The 20,500-nt window shown below is 50.6% G+C and overlaps 1 protein-coding gene across 1 annotated transcript in view; it reads right to left on the minus strand.

Annotated features, from left to right (window-relative positions):
• Positions 1 to 559: 559 nt before the first annotated feature.
• Positions 560 to 20,500, minus strand: part of Smad6 (SMAD family member 6) — a 70,812-nt gene continuing 50,871 nt past the window's right edge. Inside the window, exon 5 of the mRNA XM_027414781.2 lies at positions 560 to 1,512. Coding sequence (XP_027270582.1) covers positions 980 to 1,512 — 533 coding nt within the window. The 3' untranslated portion in view covers positions 560 to 979. The remainder of the gene's footprint in view (positions 1,513 to 20,500) is intronic.

Below are 20,500 nucleotides of genomic sequence, written 5' to 3' on the forward strand. Positions count from 1 at the left end.
GCAGACATTCCTCAGCCTGGACAAGGAGGGGCATGCTCTTGCTTTTCTCTCTCACTCTCTCTCCTTCTTGTGTTCTCACTTTTTTTGTTTTTGTTTTGAGACAGGGTTTCTCTGTGTAGCTTTGGAGCCTATCCTGGCACTCGCTCTGGAGACCAGGCTGGCCTCGAACTCACAGAGATCCGCCTGCCTCTGCCTCCCGAGTGCTGGGATTAAAGGCGTGTGCCACCAACGCCCGGCTTCTCTCTCTCCTTCTTTTACTTTTTATTTCTTTTATTTTTCAAGACAGTGTTTCTCGGAGTAACTTTGGAGTCTGTCCTGGAACTCACACTCACTTTGTGAATCAGAATGGCCTGGAACTCACAGATACCCGCCTGCCTCTGCCTCCCGAGTGCTGGGATTAAAGGTGTGTGTCACCTTGTCCAGATAACTCCCTTTTCAGTTGACTCCCTCTGCTTCAAATTCAGTAAGTACTGAAACCATGTCCTTGATGGCTCCAAAACCTACTTAAGTCCAGAAGGTTCCTAATTGTAAGAAAGAGAACTTAAAAAAAAAAAAAAGCTATAATGCAAACACTTTATTATCAAGAGTGACTGGTATTAGTTTTGTCTGGGCATTAATATTTTTAAAAAACTATACACCAAACCCAGGCTTTCCACCTAGTTCTGCTGTATAATTTTCTTTAAAAAAGGAAAGAGGGAAAGAAAGAAAAAAATATATCTGTATTGAAAGAATTACAAGCCAAAGTGCGTCTTTCTTGTTTCTCCATATACACACATTGCACCATATATAAATAATTACGTTGTAAAAATGACTCCATAATTACAAGTATAATATATATTTCCATATAATATATAAAACTTTATATTAAATCTAGGTAGATGATATCTGAGGGGAGGGCGAGGTTGTCCCTGGGGTGGCGTCTCTGGGTGCTGACCCCTGGAGGTGGGGGGGTCGCTGCAGCGCAGTGGCAGCCTCGATGCTATCTGTGGTTGTTGAGGAGTATCTCCAGCCAACAGGGGCAGGAGGTGATGAACTGTCGTGAGTAGCAGGGTCCCCAGCCCTTGGCGAAGCTGATGCGCACGCTGTGTGGATCGTAGGGGCCATGGGCGGCGTCTGCGTGCTGCAGCAGCCCTGAGCGCTCAAAGTCGAACACCTTGATGGAGTAGCCCGGTGGCACCTTGCGCACGACCAGGGAGCGGCCTCCGGGCGCATCCAGCGTTGGGGAGTTGACGAAGATGGGGTGCTCGCCCCGGTTGTAGGCCCACACACCATCCGGCTCCTTGCTGAGCAGGATGCCGAAGCCGATCTTGCTGCGCGTGCGCCGCACCGACTCACTGCGCTGCTCCAGGTTGAGCTGGCCCAGGCAGAAGCCGCTGCCCTGAGGTAGGTCGTAGAAGATGCTGATGGCCTGGTCGTACACCGCATAGAGGCGGCCCACGCGCGTCCGGTGCTCCCAGTACGCCACGCTGCACCAGTGGCTCGGCTTGGTGGCGTCTGGAGACATGCTGGCATCTGCAGGGCAAGCACAGGAAATGGCAAGGTTATTGCCAGTGCGGAAGGGAGGGGAGGCGAGGCAAGGTTTTCCAAGGTCAAGCAGCAAATGTGTGCCAACCAACCCACTGTGTGTCAGACCGTCAAATGACATAACACACAGTGGGGAGATAAACACCAACAAACACAGATAGTAGCTATAATTTATGAAATAAGTGCAGCAATCTTGTAAGACCCTGTCTCCAAGGTCATCAGGGCCTGCCCAAGGTGCACAGAGGCCCACCAGAATGTGATGCGAACCCCTTAGTCTCAGACTCCATCCCAATAGAACTCCTCCAGGGGCTTCCAGCGTAGGACAGGGTTAAGGTAGGGATCTCTTAGAATAAGGCACAGTGCACACTTTGCTGGCCTTCCATAAATAAGGCTATCTGGCACAGCGGCAAGCACTTTCTGTCGTCAGTTCTCAGGAGGTGGAAGATGAGGGATGGCTTGAGGGAAGCAGCCGTGAGGCTCCAGCCCCATTCTGAAAGAACAATGCTGACACTCCCTGCCTCAGTCTCCCGTGATCCTTACCAAGTTGATTTCTGAGCAGCATCACTCAGCAGTTGCTAAGTGCTATTTTTAAAAAGGGGGTTTTGCTCTCCCAAAGGATGTGGATGTTGTCAGTTCTGAGGTGTGTGTTGCTCCTCATCTCTGGGCCTCAGTTTTTCCACTCTATGGCAAAGCAGTGACCTGTGCTTTGTCCAGTCAGCCTTGAAACACTGCCCCGACTCATAATGAGGCATTTCCGCATGTGTGAGGGACCTGATACAGGCAGTCCCAGAGCCCGTGCTCTTGGGTTTCGCTCATTTTTTCAGATGCCAAAGCCTCTGGTATCCTGTCTTTGCTTTGGGCTCACAGCTCTGAGAGGCAGGTGGGAACTATGGCTGCCCATTGAGGTGACATAATCTGTCATGCCTGCTTCTAGCTGGGGCCTTCTAAACATCCCAGCCCCTCCCAGGGAAACTGACCAACAATCAATCTAAGCCCAGGTGGGCAATCATTACTGGCAGCCTCTGCCTAAGTCCTAATTCTCAGCCCTGGGACACCTTTTCACACATACAAGGCTGCCTGGCTCTTAGCAGGAAATCGGCCCAGGGGGCTTTCTGTAGGCTGCCTCTTTGGGTTGCACAAGGACCCTAAAAACAGGCTCTTTGCCATTTGCCATTCAGGTGCCAGTCACAGGTTCCTCAGTCCGCCGAGGACAGCCAATCTTCACACCAGCTAAAAGCTAGGTGGGGGGAGGGGGGAGACAAGGAGATCCTGGCTATCCTCAACTAAATGTCCTTGGCTAGTGGACTTAGATAGCTCAAGCTCAAGCCCATGGCAAGTGACCAGGATCAGGGAGATCCTGAACTCCATCCTGCCAAGCCACTGTTCCTCTCTGTACCCATCCATCTGGCACAGGCTTGGGGAACTCGAGGACCAGAAAAACAGGGCCATGCCTACTGGCCATGAGCTTCTGGTACTGCTCACAGCCAGCAAGACTTCCTCTAGTGAGCCAGACCAAGAAGCTGAGTGCAGGAGCCTGAGTATGTTGGGAGCAGTGCCAGGATGGGTACCAGGAATCACTGGGCACCTCCTCTGAGCTAGGCACTGCCTTCATAGGTGAGGAAACTGAATCCCAGATTGCAAACCCCAGAATTCTGGAGCCAGCCTCACTGAGTGTGTGTGGTGCCAGTGATGAAATGCAGGGTAGCCTGCACATGCCAAGTACAAACTCTCCCGCTGAGCTACACCCAGACCCCCCAAGCCAGCCACGCTAGAGGGCGCTCTTCTCCATCCTCTAGGCCAGTGGTTCTCAACCTTCCCAATGCTGTGACCCTTTAATACAGTTAGTTCCTCATGCTGTCGTGACCCCCCCCCCCCAGGATAAATTTTCATTGCTACTTCATGAGTGCAATTTTGCTGCTGTTATGAATTGTCATGTAAATATTTCTGGAGATAGAGGTTTGCCAAAGGAGTCTCGACTGACAGGTTGAGAACTGCTGCTCTGGGCAGAATGTCAGGCAGGCTCCAGAACTGCGCATTGGGGCCCGTCACTTCCCTTCTCTATGCCTCAGCTTCCTTGTCTGTAACAGCAACTGCTCTAAAGGATTGTGAGTCCTGTAGGTGCTTACTTTACTCTCTCACCTAGGAAAGGAATTACTGGGCATAAAGCAGCATCATGTCCAGGTCAAAGTAGCAGCTTCACATAAGAGAGTGTGTCAGAGGCCACAGGTGGAGGAGTGTGTCTATGTGTCTGTGTGTGTGTGTGTGTGGGGGGGTACTTTCTCTTTGCCAACTTCTAGAAGGCTTTGCAATTCAAGTCCGATGTTTCTCTCAGCTGCCTGCCCTGGTCCCTAGCTTGGCCACAGGATCCTTCACAGGGAAGGTTGGTTACCTTATGAGCTGGGGTGAACAGCTCCAGCTGTCTGGCTCTGGATGCCCAGGCTGGACCCATCTCCACCTGCTGTGGTTTCTAAATTCCAGAAGGTAGTCAGCCTATTGCCCTGTATGACCTCTTTGACCATCCTCCTGGACCATTTAACTCCAGCATCCTCTGGTCCTGGACAAGGTGCCTACTTGGGTCAGTGACTCTGGGGATGGCCTACTCCCCACACTTGCTACATACAAACAGTAGAATCTCCGTCCTCTCTGTGTCCTTCTCCAAAGCTGCAAATCCTTACACTGCTGTGAGCACACTAAAGTAGAGGAAGGAAATAAATGAAACACAACTTTGTCCATGTACCTAGCTCACAGGAAGCCTGCCCTGAAGGTGAGTTTGGCCTCAGGTGAGAGGGCAGTGGAAGGGTGGTAGGCAAGGACTTAAGAACTCTGAGAGTGACATCCTAGCCTCATCTCATCTGGTAGAGATATCAAAGTGTTCCTAGAGAGGGGTTGTGTGTGTGTGTGTGTGTGTGTGTGTGTGTGTGTGTGTGTGTGTGTGTACTGGGGGAGGGGGTGAACCCAGGACCTTAGGCATGCTAGGCAAGAGTCAAGAGCTCTACCGCTGAGCAATACCCCAAGCCCAAGCCACACTTTAAAATGGGAAATGGGAGCGATAGTGCAGTGCTGTCTCTATTTTGTCCTATGGGTACTTGTTTTCTAACTTTGGAGCTAAGGAAAACATGGTCTAGAGAGAGCCTGTGGGTTCCACAAGTGCAGTTTGGAGGCCTTATACAAGGAAGGTGGCACCCCAGGTTGGGAGGGGGGGTGTAGAGTGATTTGCCTGAAGACAGGAAGCACAGCATGGCAAAGCTGGGGCCAGGACTTAGGATCCTTGAATGAGTCCAACACTTTGAATGGCACAGGGCAAAGGCTGAAGCCACTTGACTGGCTATGCAGCCACCAGCAAGCTGCTATGTGTGCCCCTCCCCACCCCCCAAGACTTATCAATCATCTCAGGCTCTGCCCACAGGAGGCCACTGTGGACTTGACAGAAACTCAAACAGTAAATCAAGTGGTGTAGAAAGAGACAGTCATTGTGCTCACTGGCTCCAGGCCTGTTGGAACAACCCAGACAAGGGCACTCCAGCTTAGAGGTGCTCGGAGAGGACAGTGGGTGGGGGAGCCCTTTCCACACTCCATAAAGCATCTCAGTTAGTTCCTGGTCTGGCACCTGTGGTGATGGACCTGCCTGTAAGAGAAGGCTTGGAAAGAAAACTGAAGGTCTAGAATGAACCTGGCTGTGGCTCCATGCTCACACCCACAACTTCCAAGAACCTAGTTTTGTGGAGACATGTCTGCTGTAAACTGACATGCCTCGGTGACAGTGACCGGGCAGGCTGTACCCATGTGCCTACATGGCCCTACTCTACTCATCAGGGATAGTCTCTTCTTTTTTGGGTTCCAGAGCTCTGGTCCTGTCATCTCCAGCAACCACCAGCCTAATTAGGAACCATCTCTTTAATTGCAAATAAATACCGGGGGAGTCAGACCAGAGCAACATCAAAGATGACCCAGGTCTGACCGAAACTCCTGCTCACTCCCATTTCCCCCCTCTGAATCCCTGGCCTGCTCAGGGCCTGGCCTAGTTCCCAGCCAGCTATGGGTCCTGCTGGGAGGGGTGGGTGGGAGGAGAAGAAACGCTGGGAGCCCTGCCTTCTAACCAGGGTCACCAAACTGCCTCCTTTCTCAGCCTCAGCCTTTTACCTGAGTAACAAGGAGGTAACTTCAATGCTCAGCTCTAACTTCCCATTCCCGGCAAGCTCTAGTCATTCCCTTGCCTGGTGTCCTGCTCAGTCATGCACCAACGGGGAGATACTGCTACCCTTTCAGGAACATGGTTCAGCAATGAAAGGAACCAAATCCACAAACAACATGCAATAGTATGGACCACCTTCAAAGGCACCTGCTTGGCCAAGGAAGTCACACACAGAAAACCCACTGAAGGCCAGAGACAGGAAGTTCTTGGCAGGCAGAACAGCTGATGGGACATATAAGAGCAAAGCTGGGCTTGTCTACATGTTCAAGTCCCCAGGTTCAATCCCCCTGCCACTGCAATAAATAAATAAAAATAAAGGAGAAAGAAAAATAAGGAGGTATCAGGATAGTTGACAAACTGGAGAGTGGGTTGAGCAGGAAGGGGCTGGGACTTCTGGGGTAGGAATGGTGGGATCTGGGGTATACATACACACTGCGAAGACTTATAACCTAAACACTAGGCTAAGCTTTTGCTGTAGTTATGATACCTATGGTGGTCTCAGCAGATCCCCAGGTGACGGCTCCCTGTTGTCTCCCAGAGGCACCCACATTCCTGCCACCAGAGGGTGGTGGCTGCCTGCTGAGAGCACCAGGCAACAGCCCCAACTAAGCCCCCACAGTAGGTCCCAGCCACAGGCTGGCAGGTCTTTCTCCAGACTTCTCTCTGCCCAGCCAAGGGTGCCTAGAGACCAACATGTAATTTTGTGTGCGTGTGGGGGTGGGGGGTACTGGACCTCAAGAAGGCTGACTGGAGTCTGGAGGAGGCAGGGAGGGTTGAAATCCCAAGAAATGCCTTTAGCTTCTTCGAATCAGCAATTTTCTGTCAAAACAAAGGGCAGGAGCGTTCCTGTGTGCTCCCCCACAGGACCCAGCTAAAGCCTGAGAGCAGTGAAACTTTTTCCTGCCCTCCCCTTCCTTGCCTGTTGGCCACAATGCCCAGGGTGGGCCATCCCAAGAAGGAACCAAAAGCATGCCCCAGTTAGATGGGAAGACACAGCGCTCTCAGGAGGCCCGTGGGGTGGTCCGTGCCCACCATTTTCCTAACTATGCTGGGCTTCACATCCATCTGAGTTACACTCCCTGCCCTGCCACCAATAAAAACAAACAAACAAACAAAAAACCATTCCCAGTAAGGACCAACAAATTCAATTCTGGCAGATTGCTGAGAAGAGAGAACAGCTCTTCAAAAACCAGAAAGGTGAAGCAACTAGCTCAGGGTCACACAGCAAGTTGGTGGCAGAACTGGAAATAAGCCTAGGGCTTCCTCTAAGCTCTTGCACAGGGGCCTTCCACCCTCCTGGAAAACTACTTTCTTCTGTCCCATGTCATGCCTGTGGCTTCAAGTTCCCTTCATCCAACCGACAGCTTTTCATCTGTGGCTCTGGGGCCTGGGAGCAATTACGCAGGCCCTGCATCTGGTTAACCTAACACCCCTTTTAAAGCCTTGTTTGCCCATTAGATAAGTAGTTTTTGTTATCAAACTTAGGAGAAGAAATGAGTTTCCACCGAACTCTCCTTTGTCCTTTGGGGCCGCAGAAATGGCTTCAGGTTTTGCAGCCAGTCCAGCAAGCAGCATTCATTAATGGCCCGCTTTCCTCGCAGGGGAGGGAGGGCCTGTCCTTCCCCCTGGCTGCAGCAGCAAAGCAGGGAAAGAATGCGCTCAGGGCCATGATAATGGTCAGCAGCTTAGAGCCAGCCAGGCTCTGCTGAACTCGGTCCAGAAGCCAGCCCAGCTGACTGGGGTTCCCTCCTCCTAGCTCCCACCCACCTTCCCAGCCCCCACCTCAGAGCCAGCACCTCTGGCTCCCAGAGGAAGCACAGCTTCCAAGAGGAAGTTCCTAATCGGTCATTACATCACAGGCGATCTGGCCACTGCCGCTGCCTGCCTGCACAGGGTCTACCACAGGGGCTCTTTCGACTGTGGATCTCCAGTCTGGGGACAGTGCTGTCCTCCCTCCCCAGACGGCTACTTGGTTGTCATGCTGGCAGGAGAGGGATGGGTGCCGAAAAGGAGAATCCAGCATGAAGAGGGAGGCCCAGGAACACGCAATCCTCTTGACTGATGACCCAGAGGGCTTAACTTGAGGCCCAAAGAGATGAATGACTTGCCAAGGTCACAGCAGAAATTAGCAATAGAGCTGGAACCAGTTTGGTATCTGCTCTGTGGGGCTGGGATTTAAGCATTGGTCAGGAGCAGGGCAGCATGGATGCAAACCCCAGTTTTGCCATTCGCCTGCAACTGTAGCCTGTAATTGTAACCGTCCCAACAGAAAATATTCTAAAGAGAGGCACTTGTGTCCCTCCCTTTGCTATCAGACAATTGTCCCCAAGGAATTGGAATTTCCCCAGGAATCTCATGCTGGAAGCAGGAAAAGGCTGAAGTCTGGTGTCAGCAAGAGGGGGGAACAGGAGATTTTACACAGGAGGGACTGGCTCTTGGGTGATGGATAAATGATGAGCAGGACCATCCCTTGGACCAGGACTGCTTAGCCACACAAACCTCTTACTATCTACTTAAACCTGAAACTCCCATGTCAGTAGCCTAAAGATGGCTGTGTGTGGGTAGTCACTGAACCTATTTATTTGTTCCTCTTCCCACTGCGGCCACACCAAATGTATCCCTTTTCTCTGTTTTTCATTACTCCTTGTCTCTTTAATTGGCCTACAGAGGATGGATAGCAGAGCCCAGCTTGTACCCCAAAATGCTAGTAACTCTATGCTATCTCAGGCAAGTATCTTTTTGCTCCTCTGGGTCTTGATCTCCTAAAATGTATAATGGGGGTGCAATCAGTGGTTAATTCATAGGGCATTGGGATCAATTGCAATTGCATTAGATGATGCCTGGCTGGAAATGGGCAACCTGGAAATTAACAGGCATCACTAACTCATGTTTACTAGATCTCAAAATCTAAGCTACTCAAATTATTTACATCCACTATATAATGCACAGTTCACAAGGATATTCATGTTGGGTGATGACCATGGCAAGGATAAAATATGCTAATGGAATGAGACAAGGAGAAATCATTAATAACAGTAATAATACTAAAATCAGTCAACACTGAAGGAAGCCTTTATGAATGCCAGGCAGAGTGAAATAGGGCAAAGACACTCAGTGAACAAACTGCTAATCCCCTCAGCTCCTCTTGTGTTTTGGGGGTGTTTGTGTGATGTCTGTCTGTGTGTGCAAACGTGTATGTGCGAACATGTGTGCAGAGGCCAGAAGTCAGCCTCAGGTGCTGTCTGTCCCACAGGAGCCATCTGATAGATTTATCAATATAGCCATCCACCTTATTTTTTGAGACGGGGCCTCTCCCTGAATCCGGGGCTTGCTAATTAGGCTAGACTAGCTGGCCACAGAGCCCCAGGGATCCTGCCTCCCCTGAACTGGTATTCATAAGTGCGAGCCACCCTGCCCAGCTTTGATGTGGGTGCCGGGATAGGAACTCGGGTGTCACACTTGGGCAGCAGATACTTTCCCAAATGAACCATCTCCCAGTCCCAGATCCTCCCATTTTCTGATCAAGGAGCTGTGTCAATCTAAGAAGGTTGTGTCCAAAGTCAGCAGCCAGGAAGTTGCAAGATTAGGATCTGATCTCCTGACTATCTAGGCTTAGAGATGTGGGCTCTTAGTATTATTCCCATGCATGCTGCCAATCCCAGCAGTAGCAAGGATAACATCACAGGCACTATGGCCAAACTTCATGCTCTGCCGGCTCTAAGATGGTATGCTGGGCCATGTAAAGATGGGATGTTAAAAAGGGGTCCTCTAGCTTGGGATGTAGCTTAGTGGTAGAGGGTCCTTGCATGCTGACCACCTTCCTGGGAGGGCAGAAAGGTTTCTTAAATGCAGCCTCTATCCACTATCCAGAGAGCCTAGTGCTGCTCTGAAACTGTGTGTCCTTTTAGTTTCTCCCTTATGTCCAAATGTTCTACTCCTCCAAACCACAGCAGGGAGTGTTTTCTGGGGGAGAGGGCACACAGCAGTGGGTGCAAAATTAAGTAGATTCTGAAAAGATAAACTTCTCTAGCAGTCTTGACCCAGAGTAAGCTTCACCCAGGTCTGCTCTGTGATTGCTCCCTGCAGGGCAATCTCCCCAGGCTCAACCCCAGTGGGCAGAGGGACCAGTCAGAGGGTCCACATCCATCACATCCCTCTACAGCCTTCCACCTAGAGCATCCCAGTCTCTCTCTGCCAGCCAGAGACTACCCCACCCAGGGAGTTTCTCCCCGGGCTTCAGTGTTAAGCTTGACAGCACACCACCACCACTCCAAAGAGCTACAGGAAGAAAGATGGGTGTCAGAGCCAGCTCTTCTGTGACAGCAAGTGGGATAGGCAGATGGAGCCAGAGACACAGAACAAAAACCAACAGCTTCAGTGTAAGAAAAGACCACCAAGCCCTAAGGAGCAGGGATGTCCTCAGCCCCTGGGCAGGAACCCCCTCCATCTCCCTCCACCCCTCTCCACCCCTGGTAAAGCAGGCATGTAGGGAAGGACTGAAAAAAGTGTGTGTAGTAGAGGACTGGCAGGCAGATGAGTTGGAGAGTAAGCAGTTAAGCAGCTTATGGACTCTACCCGGTTTAGGGTAAGAACCAGTTCCCATCACAAAAGACTCTGACCTTTGCTCCCATTCCAACGTCTCTTTCTGTTTTATCCCAAAGTCAGATACTGAACCTCTGTTTACTTATTTAGGGACCATCTAGGGTGGGAAAACCTCACTTTTCTTATTGCCCTGGAGAGTCTGGCTAAGAATGGGGAGCTGGGGACCTCCTTCTTCATGCTGTCCATGAGGGAACTGCTGGTCACTGGATTCCCTGGTGTTTATCAGTCCATAGAGACTAGCCTGGGTTAACATCTCAGACCTTCCTATTGAGACCTGGTCTCATATAGCCCAGGCTGATCTTCTGTAGCCAAGGATGACCTTCTGACCCTCCTGCCTCCACCTCCGAAGGGCAGGGATTACAGGTGTGCACCATGCCCAGTTTATGAAATGCTGGAGATGCAGGGTCTTGTGCATGCCAAGCAAACACTCTACCAACCGAGCCACATCCCCGGCTCCATCATCTCAGGTTGTCAATGCCCATGGTCAGCCTGACTTCCCTAGAGCACTTGAGACTACATCAAACATCTACTCTCCAGAGCAGTTCAGGTGGGGACAGATGGGGCATGTGTCAGTTGGCATTGTGCTCCAAGTTCCCACCCTTCAGGTTCCCACAGAGGGAGAACTGGGGCCTCTCCATGTTTCTCTCATTTTCCAAAAGCAACCCAAGGTTTACTTGCACACTTTCTTCTGCCTCAGACTTTACTTGGGACCCACAACAAAGCAGTCAAAGCACCTAAGGCTTGTCCTCCGTCACCTGCTGCAGCTTGCAGAAGCCCACCCCCTCAGACAGGAAGCTGTCAACTCAGCTTCCTGCATTTTGAACCCTACCACCCGGTGCACCCTGTCCATCCCATACTGGATCCCTATGGCTCCAAGGCCATGGTGAGAAGTGAAGAGATGCCAATCCAAACAGATGTGTTTCTTTGAGCCAGCAACTGCATCTTGGAGGGCCAAGGCCGCCTATCTGATAGGAGATGGGCAATGCAAAATAAAATCGCAGGGCTCCTCTTTCAAAAATCATTAAAAGTTTTAAGAATGTAAAGTAAACATTTAATTAAGCAAGGAAGCCTTCTAGGGAGCGGTGGAAGTGCCCTGCGATGGCACACATGAATCAGCCTTAGGGAGTGTTGGCTTCTTCCAGGGGATGTCCCATCCAAAGGTGAACTGGGACGTTGTGGTGCTTGCCTGCAGTCCCAGCACTCAGAAGGCACAGGAGAAAGGCTACAGGTTCACCTAAAGCTCACAGGTACCTGGCCTGGCAAATGGAGATGCTTTCATCTCCTTGGGTTGTCAAGTCTACAAGTGCAGAAGGCTAGGGACATGGCTTTGGGTGGCAGAGCTGGTTTTCTTACTCGCAAACACACCAATCCATTCCACAGACTGAGAAACTGAGGTACCTTGCAGTAGTACCCAGGTAGTCTGAAGGGAGATGTCAAGGTGTTTGGGTGTTCTGCTGTCATCTTTATTTAACTCTGGCTTTAAACATCTTTTCCATAAGACGTGGCTGGAATATTATTGTGAAAAGCTCCATGTCACTCAAAGGCCCATGAATGGCTTACCAAGGAGGAAGTGGTTAGGTGACCAGGAATGCAACATGCACCTCCCAGATTAACTAATAATTGGGATCTGGCCTCTGCCCAGGCAGAGTTGGAAATATTCAGCGAGCCCAGAGGTAGTTAACTGCAGAGGGGGAAGGAGAAGTTCGCCTTTGCCTGTGGCTAAGAGGGAATACACAGTGGCCATGATTTATGGGCTGGATTACTTGGGAACCTCCTCAGTGGCTGACTGGAGCCTAGGCTTTAGGAATGCAGACACCAGCAGCCTACAGGCCACTAGTGCCCATGGGAAGGGAGGAGGAGGAAGGGTTGAAGGTGGCTTGTCTGCACCAGCCTTGTAGAAGGGATAAGTCCCACCCATGGCGACCTCAGGATGACAGACTGTGCTGGCCACCTGCTGGAACTGTGTTTGTAGAGGAAGGGGTTAATGCAAAGGCCTCACATCTATCTGTTCATTCTTCCTGGCCAGAATGGTGACACCAAAGCTTAAAGCCCCACTCAGTTGGCAGAGTACTTGCCAGCACTGCATACACCAGTCCCTGTGGTACACACTTATAATCCCAACACTTAGGAGTTAGAGGCAGGAGGTTCAGAAGTTCAACGTCACTTTCAACTTCAAGGCTAATTTAATTCAAGGGCAGCCTGGACTATGCCAACGCTTCTTGGTTCATCCACTCACTTCATTTTCACTAGATGATGAAGGGACAGACATTCAGACATTGGAGGGAGGACAGAAAGATGGAACACAGGCAAAAAACCATACCTGTGTGTGAGACCCATGCCTCTGCCCATGTCAAGTCTTTGGAAGACTCTAAGAAGAAATCATGTGGGCTGGGAATGGTGGTACATACTTTGAATCCCAGGAGGCAAAGGCACGTGGATGTCTGTGAGCTTAAGGCCAACCTGGTCTACATAGTGAGTCTCATGCAAGCCAGGGATACACAAAGAGATCCTGTTTCAGGGGGGGAAAAAGGAAAGAAAGAAAGGAAAGGAGGAAGGAAGGAAGGAAGGGAAGGAGGCAGGGAGGGAGGGGAAACCATATGATCAGCCTTAGCATGAAATCCAAACATACGAGGAGAAAATCCAACTGGGATATCAGAGGACCCCACCCCAGCTTAGTGCACAGCCCTAGAGCCAAGCAGTGTTTTTAGTTCCTAAACACAAGAGAGATCTTCCCCTCGAGTAAGCTACAAGTTCAAATGGGCACTCTGTGCCACCAGGAAAGCGGAGTGGTGGCTGTTGGTCAGGTGATGTGAATATTAGGCCAGAATCCAGGTCCTAGGCTGAGGCAGGAGAGCAGGGGGTCTGCTAGTTGTAGAGAAACTGAACAGACAAAATACATGGGGTCATTAGCAAAAACAATTTGCTGCTGCTGGTAACTGCAATACAGTATTGTGGTTGCCTTTCTCTGCTAGACCCACACCACACAGCGGTACCCTGATCTCACTCATGCTGGTCAATCTCTGCATGCCAGAGACTTGGCACTTAGGGGGACAGTCTAGAGGTTTCTTCATCTCCTGATTTATCTACCGTGTGCCTATGTCTGCTCCCCACTTCCAGTACTGGGAGCTGAACATAGGAACCCTGGAATGCTAGCCAAGCACTTACCACTGAGCTATATCCTCAGCCCTTTTTTACTCTTTATTTTGAAACTATTTCTCACTTAAGTTGTCCAGGCTGACCTGACCCTGTGATCCTCCTGCCTCAACCTCCAGAGTAGCTGGGATTACAGGCCTATGTCCCCACACCCAGTTCATGATTGGACCCCAAAGTGTTCTACAACTCTGATGCTCTGGGGATGCAGGGAGACTTTGTCTTCCCTTCCCCCTAAGCACAGAGACTTCTGGACATAAAGCACGCATTTTGCCAAAATAAATTATTACGCATGTACAATAAAGCATCGGTAATTAGGACCCATAAATCCAGGCTTTGTAATAATTCTGAAAGTAGCCGGGTCGAAGTTGAGAAAAAGTTTTGATAAACAAATGCAAAATATAAATACAATTTAGAACAACTGTTTATCTTACTAGCACTATATAAACAGTGCATCCCAGTTACACATTGCACTCATCTGTCCATAACACAGTTCACCAGGGACCTCTCCCAGGAAACATTCCCAGCCAGCAGCAGTCTAGGACGGTCAAAAAACCACAAAACCTGGGTTCTTAGTGTCTTTTCCTGTCACCCCTCACCCTGTCATCCTGAGCTAGTGAAGAGCCCCTGAGTTGCTGGAGTTCTATATTTGGAAAAGAAGCCACTGGGATGGCTAAACTTCCCTGGCCCTCCTCTGGTAGCCAGTGGCCACCCAGGAAACAGTGGAAACTCTTGGCTCTACGTGCCACCCAATTTTCTGTGCCCAGCTTCTAGAAGCAGCATTTCCTAGGGCCTTTGGCCAGGGGACTTTGCCAGCTCAGGCATTCCTACTGAGAGTGGGCAAGGAAACCCTCAGACATCAGCACCAAGGTGCCCTGTTGGTGACCTCCCTATGGGGCAATTTACTAATTAGATCTGCTGTTCTTCCCAGGGAAGCCGTGAGTGGACTAAGGTGGTCAGTAGGAAGGCAGAAGAAGCTCAGTCAATACAAGAGCCTTCTGTGCAAGCATGAGGACTGAGTTCAACTCCCTGCATGCTGTAAAAGTCAGATGTATGCACATGTAATGTGCATAATGACAAAAGTCAGTAGTATGTACATGTAATCCCAGTACTGGGGTGGCAGAAACAAGAGGATCGCAGAGACTTGATGGCCAAGTCAGCCTAATCAATGAGTCCTAGGCCTGTGAGACTCTGCCCCCCCCTAAAAAAAAAAACCAACAACAACAGGGAGACAGCTCTTGAGAAGCAATACCCAAGGTTGACCTCTAAGCCTACACATATTCCTGCACATACGTCTGCAAACATGTGGCCCCACAGCCGGCCACAACATACACACAAAAAGTCAGGGGAGCTGAGGGGCCCAAAGATGAACACAGGGTGTGGGGTGGCAGGAAGAGGCTATGTGAGCCTCTGAAGCAGTCAGCTAATAGGGTGCCTTGGTCCTGGTTTGAGAGGGACAGACTGCAAGGCCCCAGAGATGTGGGCATGGGGCCAAGCTGGAAATACCAAAGCTGTTCCAGCTTGGAGAGGTGGCCCTGCCAAGTCGGGAAGGCAGTGCTGCTGGGGATGGTGTGTGTGTGTGTGGGGGGGGGCAGTGGGAGGGAGAGTACTGGCAGGTTCTGGACAGGCAGGTCCCCAAGGGCATAGAAACAGGAGCAACATTTTGGGTCTCAAGGTCTGTGGGGGCTATAGTCCAGGCAGGGTACATCTGTCCTGGTGCTATGCCACACCACTGCAGCCTAAGGACCCTCCAAGTGCATACTGGCCTTAGAGACATTGGTCAGATTCTAGTACACAGGACCATTCTGTCCTCACTTTCCAGCTCCTGATCCCAGAGATGCTCATCAGAGCCCACCTAGACCACCTCCCACCAGGGGCTTTTGTAGATATCTTGGAATCTTCTAGCCCACCAAGACCCTGACTGCATGCAGGGTGAAGGAGCCAGCCTTGAAGTGGATCCCAAAGCTGGCCAGGGCCTCTCTGTGTCCTCTGAGGAGTCATCATCCTTCAGGGTAGAAAGACTGGGGTATTGAGGATGCCGTCTCCTCACTTACATTACCAGCTCCTCTGCCCCTTTCTGGTGGGCATTCCATATTAGTACCAATAAGACTGGTGCAGAGTGCAAAGTCCTAGCTTCCATCCCAGCCCTGGAATATATATGCATCAATAAGACAGTGATAGCACAGCTTGCCATATGACACAAGACAGACGTCGACCACTGACACCATGGGGACTGTGACCCTCATCAGTCATGCAGTCTAACATCAAGGTGAGCAGTTCACCCCCTCCCTTGTGACATTTATGCTAAAACTCACAAACCAACTCACTTCATTGTAAGTGTGCACTTAGCATGTCACTCGTGCCAGAGTCCAGCCACTTCTACCTTGCAAAGAGCCCTTCCGGCTGAATCACAACGAAGCCAAGAGAAAACCACCCTACTCAGGCCTTGAACATGTGGAGCTCCGCTCAGAAAAGGTGGAATCACACTCCCTGAGGGGAAAGCATAGGTAGTGTGTTTTCAAAAACCACTCCTTGTGGGTTTGGGTTTCAGCCAGCAGAACTGCCCCTGAGATGCCCAGGCCGAGAGTCTGCTTGAGAGCTCCCCTTATACCGGACAAATGCCTACTGCATGCAGGGGCAGGACACTCAAGTGAGAAAATACTGTCAAAGGAAACTGACGAGACTCTTGTTTATCCCTTCTGGTTGGCTCCCAGTTATTTAGGGGCTTATACACATTTTATTGTTTTCTCCCAACCAAAACAACACGAATAAGTCTAGCTGCTGCTCCAGAGTACCTCCAAACCCATAGAGAGTCCCACTCACAGGCACTGAGAGTCACTGTCCTACTTCTGCCTCCGTATAGGACTGGGGAGACTGGCCACCACCCTAGTGGGTCACATGAAGGTTTTGGGGTAAGGGGGCTTGCCCATTGCAGACTAGCAGAGCCCTGAAAACTCTAGGGGGCTTTGCAACTTGATGTCAAAAGGCAACATCACGTTGCCTCAAATAAGAATCTGGGGGGAAGTCAGAGGTTTTAATGGATTTGTGGAGAATTGATGATCTTCAGAACTGGAGGTCATTGAGCTTAACCTCCTCAATTTAGAGAAGAAGAAACTGAGGCCTGGAGGAAGAAATCCTTTGACCTGGCAGGTGGGATCCTGTTGTGGGTACCAATGAGTCCCAGAAACTGAGACAAGTGCCACCAATGAGTCCAGTCAACATGAATTATTTTTGCAAAATGGTTTGTTTGTTCTTATGGGTAGCAGGGAGAACCCCCCCACCCTCCCACCCCCAGCTGTCGGAATAACTCCCCGCCTGTGCCTGAGAAATGACCCGCCCCGGCACCACTGTGGACTCTCAGGCAGAGGATGTGCGTTGCAAAAATGGGGCAAAGTTTCCTATTCTGAAGATAACATTGTAAGACACAGGAAGTCTATGAGCAAGGCCTGTGCTTCCAGAAGGCCTCTCTGCACACCCATTCACAGCCACCTCCATTGTGCAAGGCTTCTAGACAATCTGAGGTGGGGGTGTGTGGGGTGTGTGCAGGACAGAGACAGTGTGAATGACAGTAGCCACGGCCTAGGTAAGAGACCAGAGAGTGACTTTACAGGCCATAGGCTGACTGGGCCTCCCAGCAGCAAAGCCTGAGACTCCTGTTCAAGTCCTGGCTTCCACAACCACAACAGAAAAGGGTTAAAAGAGCCTTCTACTCAGGGCCTTCAAGTCAAGATTCCCAGGCCCCACCCCTGGAGACTCTGATTCATGGGTCCTGGGTGGAGCCTGAGATTCTGTGTTTTGCACAAGATTAGGAGGCCCCTCTGCTGGCCCCATGGGTCATAATCGCATAAGTGTGGAGGATTCAGCAGCCTGGCACAGAGGTGGGAGAGGCTGGCTCCCTCATCAAAAGATGACAAGGGCAAGGAGACCAAACCAAATCAACCTCCTAGCAAGAGTCGGATGCAGCAGCTGCTCCAGTGCCAGGCCTGGGAGACTGGCCGGGAAGGCGACACTCTGGAGCCAGCATGATGACTGACTCAGTGGGTCTGGGTGTGTTTGAGGACAGGCCCTTGGGAGAGTGTATACCTTTCCTGTGGGATTCCGAATCCAGGATGAAGGTTCAAATCCTGCCTCTATCACTGGTCCAGAAGAATGTTTAGGGTGAATGGCCTCAGTGTCTCAGGGCCTCTGTTTCTGAAGCTGTGCAATGGGTCAAGAACACCTGTCACATGACTGCTGGAGGGTGAAAGACCTAACAGCTAATGCGTTCTGTGAGCTCACCACGTGGCAGGCACACCCAGTTCTCAGAAGGCCCCTGAGAGGGAGAGGTCATTAACTGTCCTGCTTTACTAGAAACTAGGGCCTCCTGATCCATTCAAGGTCATGACCAGTGGGTGGCCGGGGATTCACACATCCAGTCTGAGGCTGTATTCCAGGCAGGAAGGCTCCCCACTGAACTAACTGCCTTCCTTCCTCTGCCTGAAATGCACAAGACTTGCCTAGCCTGCCTCTGTCTGTAAGGACATGACCTGAAGAGAACATTATAAATGAGGGACAGCAAGTCCAGCAATGGAGAGAGGGTAAGCAGAGATTTGGAGGTGGAGTGTCAAGGGGATGGAGAATGGGGAGCCAGTCAGTGGGACAAGACAAAGCAGAGCCACAAACGAAAGACAAGGCTACAGTGGGCATCTGATCTGATCACAGACCCCCAAAAGGTACATACGGTAAGGATGTGGCTGCAGAGGCTGGCAGGGAGCCCAGCATATGAGACCTGGCTCCTCGGTCTAGGTGAGTACTGGCATCATGTGTGGGCACAGCAAGTCATGGCATGATGCTGGAGGGAAGGGGTCCTGGACCCACCCTGTCCCCACCACCCATGTGTACACATCCAGCAGACCATAAAATGTAGGGACTCTGGCCCTCACTTCCACTGGATCCTAGAACTAACAACCAAATACTAGAAGGTGAGGTCTCTGCTAATGCTGAGTGGAGGAGTGTACACAGTGTCCAGCGTGGAAGAAACTTCTTGGTTCCAGGCTCCAATTCAGAGGTAAGACACACTATTCTTGTTCTAAAACTCCAAGGAGGGGCTGTGGAGATGGCTCACTTGATAAAGAGCTTAGTACACAAACATGGGGGGACCTGAGTTTGGATCCTCAGAACCAACATAAAAGCTGGGTGGGCTGGGAGGGCATTGAGGGGGTAGAGTGACAGCCAGATTCCTGGAGCTCACTGGCCAACAGAGTTACCCACTCAGTGAGCACCTTCGCCACTTCTCTTCAGTCATGAGTGCCAAAGTTGTTTATTTTATTTTATTTTTTTTTTAAAACACATTTACTCTGTGTGTATGTTGGTGAGGGGTGCATATGGGCACAAGTGCCCAAAGAGGCTGGAAGAGGGCTTTGGATTCCCTGGAGCTGGAGTTACAGGTGGTTGTAAACCACCAGATGTGTTTGCTAGGAACCAGACTTGGGTCCTCTGGAAGAGCAAAGTGTTCATAAACACTGCGCAGCCTCCAGTCCCAGGAGTTAACTCTTAGAACAACCGGGAGTGATGTGAAAGAGACTCCTGCTTTATCCATTTGTTTTGACTTTTTTTTCATAATTTTAAAAATTTATTTTACATACCAACCACAGTTTCCCCTCCCTCCTCCCACTCCCTCCCCCTCCCCCCATCTCTCCCTACCCCACCTCATCTACTCCTCCTCCATCTTCACTTAGATGGGGTAAGGCCTGACTTTTTTTTCTTTTTTTAAGATCATATAATTATACTATGTGTGTAATATCACACTGCTACAGGTCTAATGACAAAGCAGGATGTCTGAAGAGCCAAGAGAACAGAGATGTAGTTCATTTGGTAGGGTGCTTGCCTACCACACACACCAAGCCCTGGGTTCAATCCCCAGCACAGTATAAACCAGCCATGGTGGCACACACCGATAATTTCAGCACCCCAAATGTAGGGACAGAAGGATTCCAAGTTCAAGATCATCTTTGGCTATAAAGTGATCTCTGAGCCAATACATATAACAGAAGAAAATGAGAAGAGGAGGAGCAATGGCATCATACAAGGCTCCCCATAAATACTATCCTTTGGTCAAGTCCAGATAAGGTAGCCTACTCCTGTAAGCTAGAGTCATTTGGGAAGAAGGAACCTCAATTTGAAAAAATGCCCAACCAGGTTGACCTGTGGGGTACATTTTTTTTTGATTAATGACAATGTGAGAGGGCCCAGTCAACAGGGTGGTGCCACCCATGGGCAGATGGCCTTGGGTGTTGTAAGAAAGCAGGCTGAGCAAGTCAAGGGGTGGGAAGCCAGTATTCAGCCCTCCTCTATGGCACTGCCTCCGTTCCTGCCTCGAGGTTCCTGTCCTGACTTTCCTCAGTGATGGAGTATGACCTGAGAGTTGTAAGCTGAAATAAACCCTTTCCTTCCCAAGTTGTTTTTGGTCATGGTCTTTATCACAGCAATAGAAACCCTGACTAAGACAGCTGCACCCCTCAGACACAGCAACTTGATGTAAAGGGAGTCAGTGTGGTGTTTGCTTCAAGGAGGGCCCTCACCCCATCAGTCACACCAGTGTGGCTGTCTCTCTCTTGTCCTACCTGGTAGCCACCCTACATTTGCAGAGAATCTGATGTCTACCACGCAGACTCTAGGCTAGGCCTCCCATTCTGTCACCTGCCAGCACTTCCTTCTTGGTCTGTGGACATCTAAGCGTTCATGGCAGTGTGCATGCTCAGGGTAAGACAGGCCCCTTAGGGCCCTGAGTTACTGAATTGCTTGCTTTCCACCCATGTGGGCAGGGCATCCTATAGCTGAGGGATGGAGCCCAGAGGGGATGAAACAAGTCAAAACAGGCCAGGCCGCAGAGACCAGAGACTCAGTCTTGAGGAAGAGGGGGTCCTGATGGGTGTCCCCAGGAGCAACAGGAAGGAGAGAGAGCAGCTCCAGCAAGTCCCGCCCTGTCTCTGCTCCACAGGCCAGTCTGTCCATTCTCTCAGTGCCTAGAGCCTCTGTCTTTCTGATAGCTCT

This window comes from Cricetulus griseus, chromosome 4 (genome assembly GCF_003668045.3).
Source record: "Cricetulus griseus strain 17A/GY chromosome 4, alternate assembly CriGri-PICRH-1.0, whole genome shotgun sequence".
Lineage (NCBI taxonomy): Eukaryota > Metazoa > Chordata > Mammalia > Rodentia > Cricetidae > Cricetulus > Cricetulus griseus.